This window comes from Marmota monax, unplaced genomic scaffold, assembly GCF_021218885.2.
Source record: "Marmota monax isolate L192 unplaced genomic scaffold, Marmota_monax_Labrador192_F-V1.1 WCK01_AAM20220418_F8-fsc00062, whole genome shotgun sequence".
In the NCBI taxonomy this organism is placed as follows: Eukaryota; Metazoa; Chordata; class Mammalia; order Rodentia; family Sciuridae; genus Marmota; species Marmota monax.
This window is the reverse complement of record NW_026695221.1, coordinates 9,696,802-9,711,087: the sequence shown is the minus strand read 5'-3', so window position 1 is coordinate 9,711,087 and position 14,286 is coordinate 9,696,802. Positions and strand designations below refer to the sequence as shown.

The 14,286-nt window shown below is 36.4% G+C and overlaps 1 protein-coding gene across 9 annotated transcripts in view; it reads right to left on the bottom strand.

Annotated features, from left to right (window-relative positions):
- Positions 1-14,286, bottom strand: part of Cdon (cell adhesion associated, oncogene regulated) — a 96,139-nt gene that overhangs the window by 37,303 nt on the left and 44,550 nt on the right. For all 9 annotated transcript variants that reach the window (XR_006849373.2, XR_006849371.2, XR_009225753.1 and 6 more), the window contains exons 8-11: positions 12,217-12,570; positions 5,560-5,858; positions 4,080-4,254; positions 1,869-2,000 (exon numbers count right to left, since the gene is read on the bottom strand). Coding sequence is in view for 4 of the 9 variants with exons in the window: in XM_046432755.2 (XP_046288711.1) it covers positions 1,869-2,000; positions 4,080-4,254; positions 5,560-5,858; positions 12,217-12,570 (960 nt within the window). In the remaining 5 variants the exon portion in view is untranslated. The remainder of the gene's footprint in view (positions 1-1,868; positions 2,001-4,079; positions 4,255-5,559; positions 5,859-12,216; positions 12,571-14,286) is intronic.

The following is a 14,286-nucleotide window of genomic DNA, read 5'->3' as shown; positions in this document are numbered from 1 at the left end:
AGAAAGATATCTTTCATATCTAAAAGAAACAGCAAGTGACTTTTAACAAGTTGGAAGATATGGACTTGAATAGCAGCTCTGTCTGTATGACCTCAGGCATGCTGCTAGACCTCCCGGAGCCTCATCTCCTAATGTATAAAATGGATAAGCTACCTTCCTCATTAGTTGTTACAAAGATCAAATAAGTCATTTCTTAGGGTTTTCTCTGCTTGGATAACTCCAAACTCAGGACTTTTAGAACTGAATCCATAATCTCCTATTAGCCACACTAGTAAATGATCCCTAGTTGCCCAAGCCCAAATCACCATCTCTCTCCCTCCTTCAATGATGATTTCTTCCTCTAATCACACACTTGACCTCCTCTTCATTCATACTGTTACCATCGTCTTTATTTTTCCAACCTTACCTTTTGCCATTCCTCCCTTTCCATCTTTAAAATCCTTTAGTTCTTTAGCTCCCAGAGAAAGATAAACTAGGGTGTCATACAAGGCACCTGGCACCTACCTGTCTCCCCGACACTTGCATCATCCTCAGGCAACCAGTCACAGTAAATAAGATCTCTTATCTCTAAATGAAGCCTGTCATTTGTCCATCTCTGCACAAGGAGATGTCTTTCCGTAGAACCTCTTTTCCTGTTTCTTCACCTCACTGTGTCATTCTTGTCCTCTGAGGCTTAGCTCAGGTTGCTAAAGAGCTTCTCTTGTTGCTATTCATCCTCCTCTGTAAGCGGAGGAGGATGAGTATTTCTTTTGTGACCACAGATATAATTTCAAGCAGAAAAAATCAAAATTGTTGTTCCTGGCTTGTCTATGTTACCTACTCTGTTGTTACGAGCTTCATTGTTAATTTCATCCACTCCTTAGTGTGGGTTTAGGTATCTCTATCTTCCACCATAAACTCCCTGAAAGCAAGGATTATTTTTTTTCTTTGCTGTTCTAGCATTTAGCAAAGTGTCTTCCACAGGGTTTGTTAAATAAATAAAGTTTTTGATTTTCAAATGTTAACTTTAGTCACATAAAGGTGATACCCATATGAGTAATCTACTTAAGATATTGGAAATGTGCCTTCTCTGAGGTAGAAGAACTGAGGAAAGCAAGGCTCATGATATTGACGACAGAGTCAAAGTGTTTTGACCTCATTTTGTCTGAGACAAATTCATGGAAAAGTATAAAAACACGAGAGAGATATCCACAAACTTTTAAGAGCTCAGCAGTGAAATGTGAAATCTTCCCTAACTGTCCCAAAGCATTAGCACAAACACAAAAAGCACTTAGGGGGTTTGGGATTGTGCTCAACGAGCTTGCTGAGCATACACAAGGCCCTGGGTTTGATACCCAGCATATTGGGGGTGAGGCATAGCACACTGATAAATATGAAGTTTAAATTTTAAAAAGAAGTCTTTTTAAATATTTTACTGCACAAAAACTTAAAAAATCCTAAGATTAATTAGATACAGCAATAGTAGTGAATATGACATGTTATCTTTCAGTAAAATAATTTAACATTATACCACCATACATTCTGAAAAGTCACAAACACACAATAATTCAGATTTTCAGAACTTAAAATGTAAATTTCATTTTTTTTTTTGCTAAAGAAGAGACAAAAAACCCTTTTCATGAGTTATAAAAACTTGGTAGCACAATATTTTGAATCTGAGTTTTCTTAGGTAAAATAACAATCATGACAATGGTTGCCAATGTTTAAGGCCTGAATGTTAAAAATGGTTGAAATAGAACCTATTAGAGCTATGTGGAAATATAATTTGAATAACCAATACACTCTATTTCTCTTCCATTTCCCAAAAGCCTGAAATGGGGCAGTTACACACATAAGCAAATAAATAAAATGAAGACTCCTTTCTTTACCTCCACTATGCCTGGCGGAATCTGTAAGCACCACTCCAAAATTGTTGTTTGCTGCCTCTGAAACCACAGGATGCTTAGGGACGCCCACGGGTGGAGAAGAGGCCTGGGAGTTTTTTGATGATGCTGTTTTTTCTAGGAAGGTTTAAAATAAAATAAACGAAAACCACTGCAACATAAGCTTATTTAGGTAACAACTTTAAAACAAAAAAAAAAGAGTACTGTGAAACTCAACTGACACATAGCTATAGATATGAATTTATCTTCTACAGCATCAAAATCTATCACCTGTATTATATATACTTAACTGAGCTTAGGAATTGATAAAATATTACTTTGTCTTTTTCTTATATCTTTAAAAGAAAGCTAAAAGTGTCTTCTTGTGAAGAAGTCAAAGGAGGAGAGTGAAGGCTTTAAACAATTAGCCTTTTTTTAAAACTGTACATATTCCTTAATTTTAAAATAAAATTCATTTTAAAGAACTCCTGATAAATTTTTTCCACAGGAAAAAGGTCACAATACGTTTCAATATTTCAATAGGCAAAAAGAGACATCAAGTGACTTTTTAAGAAAACTGAAATACATGTTTATTCTTCCATATTTATAGGCTAGACTCATTATAACTAAGGACTGATGGTGAAAATTAACACAAGATGCATTTAAGAAGTATTCATTATTTTCTGGCCACACTTAGTAATTAGACAGAACAATCTTTCTCAAAAGCTAATAGATAATTTCTTCTCAATCCTTAGATCTCCCTTTTATTACAGTGACAAACTGAAAAACTCTTCCACTCAGTTCCCATCTCCACCCACTGATTCCTGGCCAGCCATGATGGCATCTTCAATCAAGCCTTCCCTCCCAACTGCTCCACAGGACGAACCTTCCCATGTACTCTCACACCCTGTTTAGAAATCTCCTAGCACCTGCCATATTCGGGTATCTTTGCCTACATTCCTGCCTTCCTCCAGTCCACCTGCACTTCATGCCCTGTTAGCAGAGAATCACCAGTCAGCACATCACATCCCTGCTCTGCTCAAAAGCTCCAGCTCATCTAGAGGAAAAATAAAAAGTCCTTGCAAAGTACACAGAGTACTGTGTGATTTGACTACCCTGTCATCTCCCTGAGCACCTTTCCATAATAGCCACCCCCTCCTTACTTTGCTCATGTCACAGTGGCCCCTTGATATTTCTAGGGGTCATGATAATCATACCCCACCCTGGGGCCTTGGAACCTGCTCTTCTCTGCTAAAAATGTTCTCTCCCCTGATACCCACATGACTTTCTACTTTCTCTCTTTCAAGTTGCTCTGCAACTTATCACTAGTTGAGGACTTCCTTGGCCACCTCCTTAAATTGTAACCACTCCTCCCTATACACTTTACGTATCTGTCCCCTAATTCATTTCACTTGTTAAGACTACCTTCTAAAAAGACTTACAACTTAAGTATAAGGCTATCCCAACTAAAATATGGGCTCTGTGAGGGCAAGGAGTTTTGCCTATTTTTGTACTCAGTAAATATTATCTGAACAGAATTAAATTCTGTCTTGCTGATATTTAAGTATGTATCTTACCTTCCCTATCAAAGCATAGCTCAACTAAGATGGCTCTTGTCATGTCCATCTCTGTCTTCCCTGCATCACCTATCCTAAAGCCTTGCGTATCACAAGCTTTCAAAAATATTTGTGGAGCTGGGTCAAGTGGTACATGTCTGTAATCCCAGCAGCTTGGGAAGCTGATGCAAGAAGGTTGCAAGTTCAAGAGGCCAGCCTGGGCAACTTAGCAAGACCCTGTATAAAAATAAAAAATAAAAAGGGCCATTGATACAGTTCAGTTGTAGAGTGACCCTGGGTTTAATCCTCAGTACCACACACATACACATATAAATATACATATATTCTCATATATTTATATATTTATGTGTGTAGGGGTGGTACTAGGGACTGAACCCAGGGGCACTCTACCACTGAACTGTATCACTGGCCCTTTTTGGGATATATATATAAAATTTACCTATGGAATATTAGATGGACTAGTATAACACAACTGCCCCAATGTGGCAGGAAAAAAAGAGATGCTACAATGAGTTTCTTTATATCCAAGAATTTATATCTTGCATTTATATCCAAGAATCTCTACTATATAGAAGGATTCTTACTAATAAATTGACATCAAGAGAGCCAGCTCATTCTTCCAATAGAAATTCATACTCACCTTTGCTGGTTCGGAAGGTGAGCATGGCTGGCTGACCCTCACCTGCAGCACTTCTTGCCACCATCAAAACTTCATAAAGACTAGATGGCTCCAGTTCAGTTAAATGCAGCTCATTTTCACTTCCTGGGACTCGAACTGTGTGCCAGCTTCCCACGATACCAGCACCATCGTCCAGCTGCTCAAGAGAAATCCCAGAACAATGGGAGACAGAGGGCAGGAACTTTTCATCAAACTTGATAAACTAGATAAAACTTGATAAAAACTAGAATTCATTTAATTCTACAGAAGTTTGAGGAGGTGATGTACTATAAGTAAATTAGACACAATACTTTCTACATTAAGAAATATAAGAAGGAAGAACTCTTGTAAGAAGACTCCCAGCCCCATTGGCCCTCCCAGAGTCCATTCCCTTTGACCTGTAATGGGGACAATACCACCTTTCTTACTGGATTAATGGAAAAATACATATGTAATATTATTGGTAATACATAAAACATAGAATAAATATGTGATAAAGATAGCATATTAAATGTTTGTATATATATATATATATGAATTATATATTTCTAGCATTCTTGCTTCATGTTTTGAAATTGTTCACTATGTGTTGGAGGAGATAAAAGAGATCCAATCAGTTATTTCTTGATTAATGAAACCAAGAACAAATACTGCATGAGGCTTTAGGGTGAATAATATTACCAGCAAAACTTACTTTCCTCATCTAGCATCATTACAATAGAAATCGTGGATAAACTTCTCAGTGTCATCACCTTAGTTTTTCCAGTCATTAAAAATAACAGATGATCATTAACTAAACAATTAAATAATAGATACCAAAATGTCTTACAGAGAGAAAGTGATTTTAAATATGAGTATTTCTCCTCACATTTTGTTGGTTTATTTTATTAAGTAAAGAGAGGAAAACTCCTTTTGCTTTAATAAAAGCCCAGGGAGGACCATGAAGGAAAAACATTATCTGAAGAATGAATGAGACAGGCCCAAGATTCACCAAAGTAAATGACAGAACAATATAAGATTTTAACACAATTAAGAAGTCAGCCCAAAATGCAAGTGATAGTCAGAGATTATGCCAGAAGATTTCATTTAAACAGCTGTTTCTAATAAGAAGCTGCTCTATTTGCTGAATAAACTGTATTCTACTGTTAGCAAGGAATGCAATTATGGTTTTGAAAGTGGTTTATAGAGCCTGGCACCCAAGATAAAAAAAAAAAAATGCTATGTGGTTATTGAGTGTTTAGAATCCCAATTAGGGGGGGAAATTATTTAGATGTCATTCTTAGTGCTTTCATAAACCTGGTTAATCCAGCATGACTGGAGGGATATCTATGATAAATTCATCATTCTGGAAGCACTGTTGTTCTGTGTCCTGCCCTTCCACAAATGTAAAAGATAATACTAACACAGTATACAAACAGGTTATATTGTGAGAAGATAAAAGTGATAACTGAGTAGGTGTTACCTTTCGATATTTCACAAAATAGGCATTGATGGGCAGTCCGCCATCTTTTCCTGCCCTCCAAACCAGGTTGTATGTGTCTGGCGTATGGGTTTGTGGGGGGCTCAGGATGATGGGGGCATCAGGGGCGGAGGTGCCACTGGCATTCTTCTCTGATAATGATTCCACTCCACTGGGATATATTTTCATTGGAATTGAGCTCAATAAGCCAGAGTCTGAACCATCTCTTTGGTCTCTTTCATCATTCTGGGTAGCATCAGAAGGTGTGACTGTTTCTGCTTTTGTATTTGTTTCAAAAGGAACTAGACAGAGAGAGAGAATGAGACAAGACAACTTGATGAAGTCACTATGTCAGTATCTTCTATCCAGTTAGTGATACTGACATTATTAGCACAATTAGAGTCCTAGAAGTTAAAATAGATAACATGTCAATGTATCACTCATGACAACATCTAATCTCTAGTAGCAAATCACTTGCTCAGGGGAGAGCAAATGAATTGTTTGGAAAAACAATTGCATGATGGAATAGTTGAGTGGCTTAAAGATGTTATTTTTGTTTTGCTCAGTACTAGTATTCCCTCTTCTGCAACAATAATTTGCTAGTTTAAACTCAAAAGTTTTAAGTTGAAGAACATTAGGTTTCACCTCCAGTTGGTAAATGAAACACAATGGGCAACACATTCCACCAGGAAAAAAGTGAAAGTGATAATAAGAAAGGATCAAGATTTAGGATTTTACCTACCAGGTAGCTAAATAAGTCTCCAAAGATACTTTCCAGAATTCATCCTCATGCACAGTCCCCTCCCGCACTGAACCCAGGTTCAAGTTTTGAAGAAGGTCTGACACTTCTACTTTCATTTATGCTCTTGGGAATCTAGCTACATGTCCAAGCTAGCCGTGTGTATGCTACATGGACAGAGACAGAGATGCGCCTCCATAAAGGTGTTACATGTGAGTAAAGCTACTTTGGCTGTTTCAGCCCCCGGTGCCCTCTGATTACAACTTGTATTATAAACCCAGCAAGGCCAGCAGAAGAACTGCCCAGTTGCATCTAATTAACAATCACAAGCAACAACAAAGGGGTTGTGATTTTAAATCACTAATCTTTGGGTATCAGTTATGGAGCAATAGATTCCCCATCCAATAGACTCCTACACAACACAACAACCTTTAAGAAAGAGGGAAGAAATGGAACTAACAAGACCAACATAGAAAAAGTTTTTGAAACAAGTCAGTTCCCATTCCTGATAAAAAACAGTGAAGAAACTAGAGATAGAAGGAACTTATCTCAACATAAAGCTTAAATGTGACAAACCCAAAACCAACATCATACTGAACAAGGAAAAACTGAAAACATTTCTTCTAAAATATAGAAGAAGACAAGGATGTCTACTCTAATCACTCCTATTCAATATAGTACTTGAATGCCTTGCCAGAGCAATTAGGAAAGTAAAAAATATAAATAAGAAAGAAAGTAATCAAATTATCAACTGTTTGCAAATGATATGATCCTATACTTGGAAGATCTGAAAAGCTCAATCAGAAGACTGCTAGAGGTAATAAACATGTTCAGCAAAGTAGCAGTACGCAAAATCAACATACAAAAATCAATAACTTTCCCATAAACCAAAATGAAATAGCTGATAAAGAAATCAGGAAAACAATCCTATTCACACTAGCATTAAAAAAAAAAAAAAAAAACGAGAAGTTAAAAGACCTAAAATCATAGAACACAGAAGAAAGAAATTGAAGAAGACACTAGAAAATGGAAAACTTCCCATGTTCATGGATAGGCAAAATTAATATCGCTAAAACAATCATATTACCAAAAGCAATATACAAATTTATCACAATATATAACATCAAATTATACTACAGAGCTATAGTAGCAAAAATTACATAGTACTGGCATAAAAACAAACACATAGACCAATGGAAAAGAATAGAAGATACAGACAACCCACACAAATGCAGCCATCTGATCCTTGACAAAAGTACCAAAAACATACATTTGGAGAAAATGCAGACTTGTTAGTTGCACATGGTGGCACATTCCTGTAATCCCATTGACCTGGGAGGCTGAGGCAGGAGGATCACAAGTTCAAGGAAAGCCTCAGGAATTTAGATTTTTGTCTCAAAATTAAAAATGAAAAGGGCTGGGGATATAGCTCTGTGGCGAAACATCACTGAGTTCAAAACCCAGTACCCCACCCACCAAAATAAAGAAAGAAACTTGGGGCTGGGGATGTGGCTCAAGCGGTAGCACGCTCACCTAGCATGTGTGGGGCACTGGGTTAGATCCTCAGTACCACATAAAAAATAAAGATGTTGTGTCCACCAAAAACTAAAAAATAAATATTAAAAAATTCTCTCTCTAAAAAAAAAAAAGAAAGAAACTACCAAACTGAAGATAGATAAAACAAACAGATAGCCTTAATAGTTGGTACTAAACAGCATTACCTACTGGGCAGCTCGTCTCCAAAGATATATCCCAGAATTCCCACTTTTTCATAGTCCCCTCCCACCATGTACACTAACAGCATACAGATTACACGGAGGAAAGTAAAAATAATTTATTTGTACTGAAAAAATAGGTTCATACGTTCAAAAAATTACTGAGCACCTGTTATATGCCAAGCACCGTTCCAGATGTTTAATTCTACAACAGTCTTAGGTAAAGAGTAATACTTGCTGCTACTTTACAGATGAAGAAATTAAGGTTCTGAGAGACTAAGTGACAACAGCTGTCAGAAGAATGTTAGTGGTGCTGCTGTGAAAAAAAAGGAGAGCAGTTTATGAATACAAATATCTGCCAGTATAATAAATCCAAAGGATTGACAGCTTACTTTCTCTCAAGTGCTATTAATACTGACAACAAAAAGGTCTCCTGCTATTCACTCCTGTGCGGAGGAAGGGAACCGAGGAAAACACATGTTTTAGCTACACTTGAAGTCAGATTCCTGGGAAGAGGTGGGTTGTTTTTAGGAGAACTACTGCATTTTAGAAGAGAACCAAAGAAAACCAGATTAACTTTAAGGTCAGTTCTCTGTTAGTTTAAAGAGAAAAAATGACATTCCAGAGCATCCTTCATCAAGAAAACAAGAAGTCAGTGAGAAAATAAGGTAGAAGAATACTATTTAAATTCACTAAGACAACTTGAAAATATTGCTCCTGGCATGGCTGTGTTTACCTAGTGAGTCAGACATGCAATGGACATTCAGGGTTGATCTGGTGCCTGTTAATGTAGAGAAATGGACTCTCCAATTGGAGGTAATTTGCTGTGGCTTGGGGTGATGTGGAAGGATCTTTGTATCATTAGTAGTTTCATGGATCCTCTGGGCAGCTGACCACTGGGAAGTGGTATCTGGCCACAGGACAGTTCCCACACTACATGACACTTTATTTATACAGAGGGATTAAAAAAAATATGCTGCTGCCAGTCTACTGCAAGAATATCAAAATTTCTTTTCTGTTATTCAGGGTGTAATGCAACTTTTCCAAAACACTTATTTAAAAGGGAATCCAATTAACCTCTGCTGTTCCCAATTATATAACTTGGGCACTCACAAGTTATTAGATATGATTTTAAAGGTCTTAACAGTATAGCTGCTCCTAGGTTGATGGTCAGGTTATAACCCAAAAACCTCATGGAAATGGAAAATACAGTTAAACTGGAAATGCATTTATTACTCTTAACTTACTGAATACAATGGCTAAGCAACATAGTACTCTATAGAGTGTCAGTTGTTCACCCTTGTAATGGAATGGCTGATGGTGAGCTGCAGCTCACTGCCACTGACCACCATCATGACATTATCATACTTCTGATTAACAACCCAGGAAAAGAGCAAAATTCTACTAAATGAGTTTTTACTAAATGAACATCACTTTCACATCATGAAAAAAAATCTGTAAGTCAGCTGGACACAGTGGCACATGCCCTGAAATACCAGGGACTTTGGAGGCTAAGGCAGGAGAATCTCAAGTTTGAGACAACTTAGCAAGACCTCGTCTCAAATATAAAAAATTTTAAAAGGGCTGCGGTGTGTAGCTCAATGTTAGCGCAACCTCAGACCATTGTAAATTGGAGATTGCCTGTACTTTCAGAGTTCAGGCAATACATGCTCTCACATGTATTATCTAAATTTATCTTCAAACAACTCCACGAATGAGTAGAATAGACACTTAATAATTTTTAAGATGGATTGGTTTTTGAATTAGAAAAAAAGATGAATAAAAACTATAGCAATGTCAGTGAATTTCCTAATTAAATAGGGAATACAACCACATCTGTCCAAGATATTCTCACTGTCACTATGCATACCAGCAACCCCCACCCCCACACTACTTTAGGAAGCCCAGGGCAACTCCCATTTTAGTTTTGAAGATATACATCGAAGACCTCATAAACCTAAGGTCCCTGGAAATAAAAAAAAAAAAAATAGAAAGGAGAGCATCATCTTTTTCTTGGACCATCTCACTCTCCCTTCACAATAAAAGTAAATGACTCAGTACACTAGATTTAATAAGGCTCAGATTCCTATTTTTTAAAAAGTGGGTTCTAAGTCACTGCTTCAAGTTCAATAAACTCAGCTAGGTCTCAATAATTATTACAGAGCATGTAAAAGAGATAACAGAAGAACACACAGGTAGGATGCTACTGATGGGATTATTATACATAAAAGTGATAGCCATTAACTATTCAGAATCATGTCTGGCAGTAGAAGCTTTACATAAATACAAAGTATTAGGTTAAGACTGTTACTATCTAGTTATTATTAAATTATAGTTATCCATTTTATAACAATATATATATAGTTTAGGAAAGCACAAAATCCTGGAGCAGGGGAGAATCTTAAAGATCTTCTAATCTAAACAATTTGTATAACTTCTAAGGGCTTCAGATTTTTGAGAAAGTTGGACAAAATATCTAGTTCTATCAACCATGACATGTATGTCTCCTTATTTCATATATTTACATAAAATAATCAGTTTTGCTAAATTCTGCCCAAGCAGCTCCTGCATTATACCTATCACAAAGCTAAAAGTAAAAGCAGAGTCACTTTTACTTTTGCCAACTGGAATAGATATATAAACATGAACACATATATGCATATACATATTCATATATATGTATAAATTTATACAACACCCAAGCACCTTCCTAAGAGTTCTTTTTTTTTTTGAGAGAGAGAGAGAGTTCTTAAGGTTACTAAAATCACAACTAATTCTTCTTTTCGTTAAATACCACCACAATGGAAACCTGTAATAATAGTTAATAGTTATCATAACCTAATAACTGATGTTCATGAAAAGCTTTCTGTTACCAGACATAATTTTAAGAAGCTTACATGTATTAGCTACTTGAAATCTCACACTAATCCTACTGTGAGCAGGACACCTTCACAACACCTGTTACACAGGTGAGGCAAAAAGCACAAAGTTCAGTAACTGGCCCTGGATTACAAAGCTCTGTGTGTCAGAGCCAGGGCTCTAACAGCCCACAGGCCTCAACTCCACATCATTTCTACCTCTACCATTCTGGAGTAGCCCAAGGTAGAAACAGAAGTCACTGGCCTTCCCCACTTATCTCCCAATCTCCAATTTCATCCAGAGCTAGAAGCTCCTTATTTGCATCTGAAAATAAATTGGAGTGCATACATCCAAACTCTGCACACTTCAAACATCACTCTTCTGCCAAAGACCACTCACTGGCCCCACCTCTGGTTTAATGGCATCCATACACTGATGGTGTGGTCTATACTGTGGAGGATAGGACAGGCAAAAAAGACCTGTGTGGAACCAGACTGTGAATTCATTAAAGTAAGAAATTCTGGAGCCCCAGACCTGTTACCCAGAAACAAGAATGTGGACTCTAGGATCAGGATAAGCACTGACTTTGACTCCATGGGCTCTGAGGATCCAGACAGAAAGGTAACACAGGAAGCCCTTCAATGCAGAAGACTAGGGCAGGGACCTCAGTTGACCATCACTAAAGGCAGAACTGAATATTCTGACTCTCAGAGATAAATATGGCAACAATCTCTTAAACTGATCAATCAGTTGTTAAAGAACCAATGATATAAGGTTTGAATTCGAATTTCATTAACTTTGACTTAATTTTCAGTACTATTGACATTCTACATGCCTATATTTCAAAAATCATGTAACATTAAGTTATTACCATAAAAAACAGCAGCATATAAATACTATGATTCATCCTATTAGAAAAGTAATTTTGGGTAAGATAGGGAAAATACATAGATACAGGTATTATTTTATAGGACCATAAGTTTGTATTCTCAATGAAGGCAAACCTGTAGACTTTGAATACTACACTTATCAAGGATTTGTCTTAAAAAAGTCAACAATAGCATTATCAGTAGCTCAGAAAGCTAAAAACATTAATCCCAAAGTCAAGTTATAGTTTGAGCTTGCTCCCAACTAAAACCATACTATTTGACAAGCAGGCACTTAACAAAAACACTAGAAATGGAGAAGGACATTCATCTAATTCACAGATGGAAAAATACTCCAAAATACAGTTCTACATTCACTGTTACAGGGGCTGCATTTATTACAATGACATATTTCTAATCACCTTTTCTCTTACTATAAAAAGAGATTATGCAACTGAGGAAAATACTAATGGAAACTCACCAACTGTAAGAAATGCCTCTGACTGTGTGGTGCCATGATCATTTGTAGCTTCGCAGATATATTTCCCAGCATGCTCCTGATTAACAGCCTGAATAGAGAGCGAGCTTGAGCCAGCTCGGGACATGATGAAGTAGACAGGCACTGGGTCAAGGGCTCCAGGTCTTAATAAGTGTGACTTTCGAGATTTAGACCTAAGGACTTGAGATGGATGGCTGGTTATCAATCCGTGGGAGCCATACCAACGAATGACTGGAACTGGCACTCCAGTGGCATTGCAGGACAAAGTCACAAAGTCTCCATCTACCACTCTGGCACTTGCTGGTGCAGTAATTATAACTGGCTTAAATCCACTGTCTGTAAAAAAAAATAATTCACATACCAAAATTAGAAACATTATAGTCTCTATGCTGCAAAATAATTTCATCCTTTTACAGAAATGTAATAATAGTAATGATTAAAACAAAGATATTTCCCTTCCGGTTGGTTCCTGTCTCAATTTTTACCAAGTGCAACTGTCAATAAAAAGTAACATTTTCATAACTGTGGGCCTCTAGACATTCCTACATATATTTCTTAACCTTTCAGAAAAGGATTGTATATAAGGAATCTATTGAGAGCTTTCCAATAGGGATACTATACATATTTGACCACGGTAAATACAAGAGGTGAAGCCAAAACTTTAGACTTTAATGTGAAAAAGAGATGTAAAGGATATAAAACTATCTTTTCAAGAAAATGGTCAATTCTGGGATAATCTGATTATAAAAATCCTGGGAGGGAAAAATCCTATTTTAAATAAAATTTATACACAATTTCTTATCATCCATACGAACAACATTGATACTTCTAAATTAAAGTGGCAGCAAGTCTCTCCTTTTAGTACTGGTATTCTGGGCAGTATTTTTAAGTAGCCTACCATGGAATATTAATCAACTCAAAAGATATCTTTGCTCTTGTCCAATTTCCAAATTTTTGCAAAGTGAGGGAGTGTAAAATGCTATTTCACCAGTCATGACCTGCAAATCCCTGAGTGCTAACAAAGGTGAACATCATCTTTTCATGTGTTTACATACAATTCCTATTTTTCCTTCTCTGTGAAATGCCTTTGTTAATTTTTCTATGGTGTCATTTATCTTTGGAAAATGGATCAGAGTTCTTTGTGTATAATATACACTATTCTTTTGTTTAGTTATATAGGTTACTAGTATCTTCCCTTAGTTTACTGTTTCTTTTCACTTTCAATAGTATCTTTTAATAATGAGTATATTTTCATTTCAATGTAGTCATATGATTTTAAATTATTCTTTTAAAATGTATTATTAAAATCAATATTGATTATACATATTCTCTCATTTTGGAATCAGTTTCTAAGGTCATCAAACTACTTTGATTAAATTTTAATTGGAATACTATCTTCAGAAAAAATTTTTGAAAGATAAGACAACCCTATAATACTGAATTTTGCTATCTATTAACTGGTATATCTTCCTATATAACTGTCTGCTTTAAAGGAGCTAATATTTTCTTAAAATATTTAATTTTTAACTGATTTTGTTTGTTGCTGGCATATAGAAAGGCAATTGATTCTTGTTTATTGGTCTTCATCCAACCACTTTGATAAATACCATTATTTCTAATAAGATATGTAATGATCATAATATCAAGTAAACTATTTGGATATTGTATAATGGCAATCCTGTCAGCTTATAAATTAGTAACTATTTGGGTTCTTATTTCTCTTCTGCCTTTTTGTGCTGGACAGAATCTACGGTGACTAGAAGAGATTTTAAAGGGAGTGCTTTGGGCTATGCTCCATGCAGAGCACTTGCCTAGTGTTTTAGTCAGCTTTTTCACTGCTATAACCAAAACACCTGACAAGGACAATTTTAGAGGAGGAAAAGTTTATTTGGCACTCAAAGGTCTCAGTCTACAGACAACTGGCTCCATTGTTCTGGATCCAAGGTAAAGCAGAACATCATAGCTGATGAGTGTGGTAGATGAAAGCAGCTCAGGACATGACTACCAGGAAGCAGAGAGAGAGAGTTCCACTCACCAGGGACAAAACAGAAA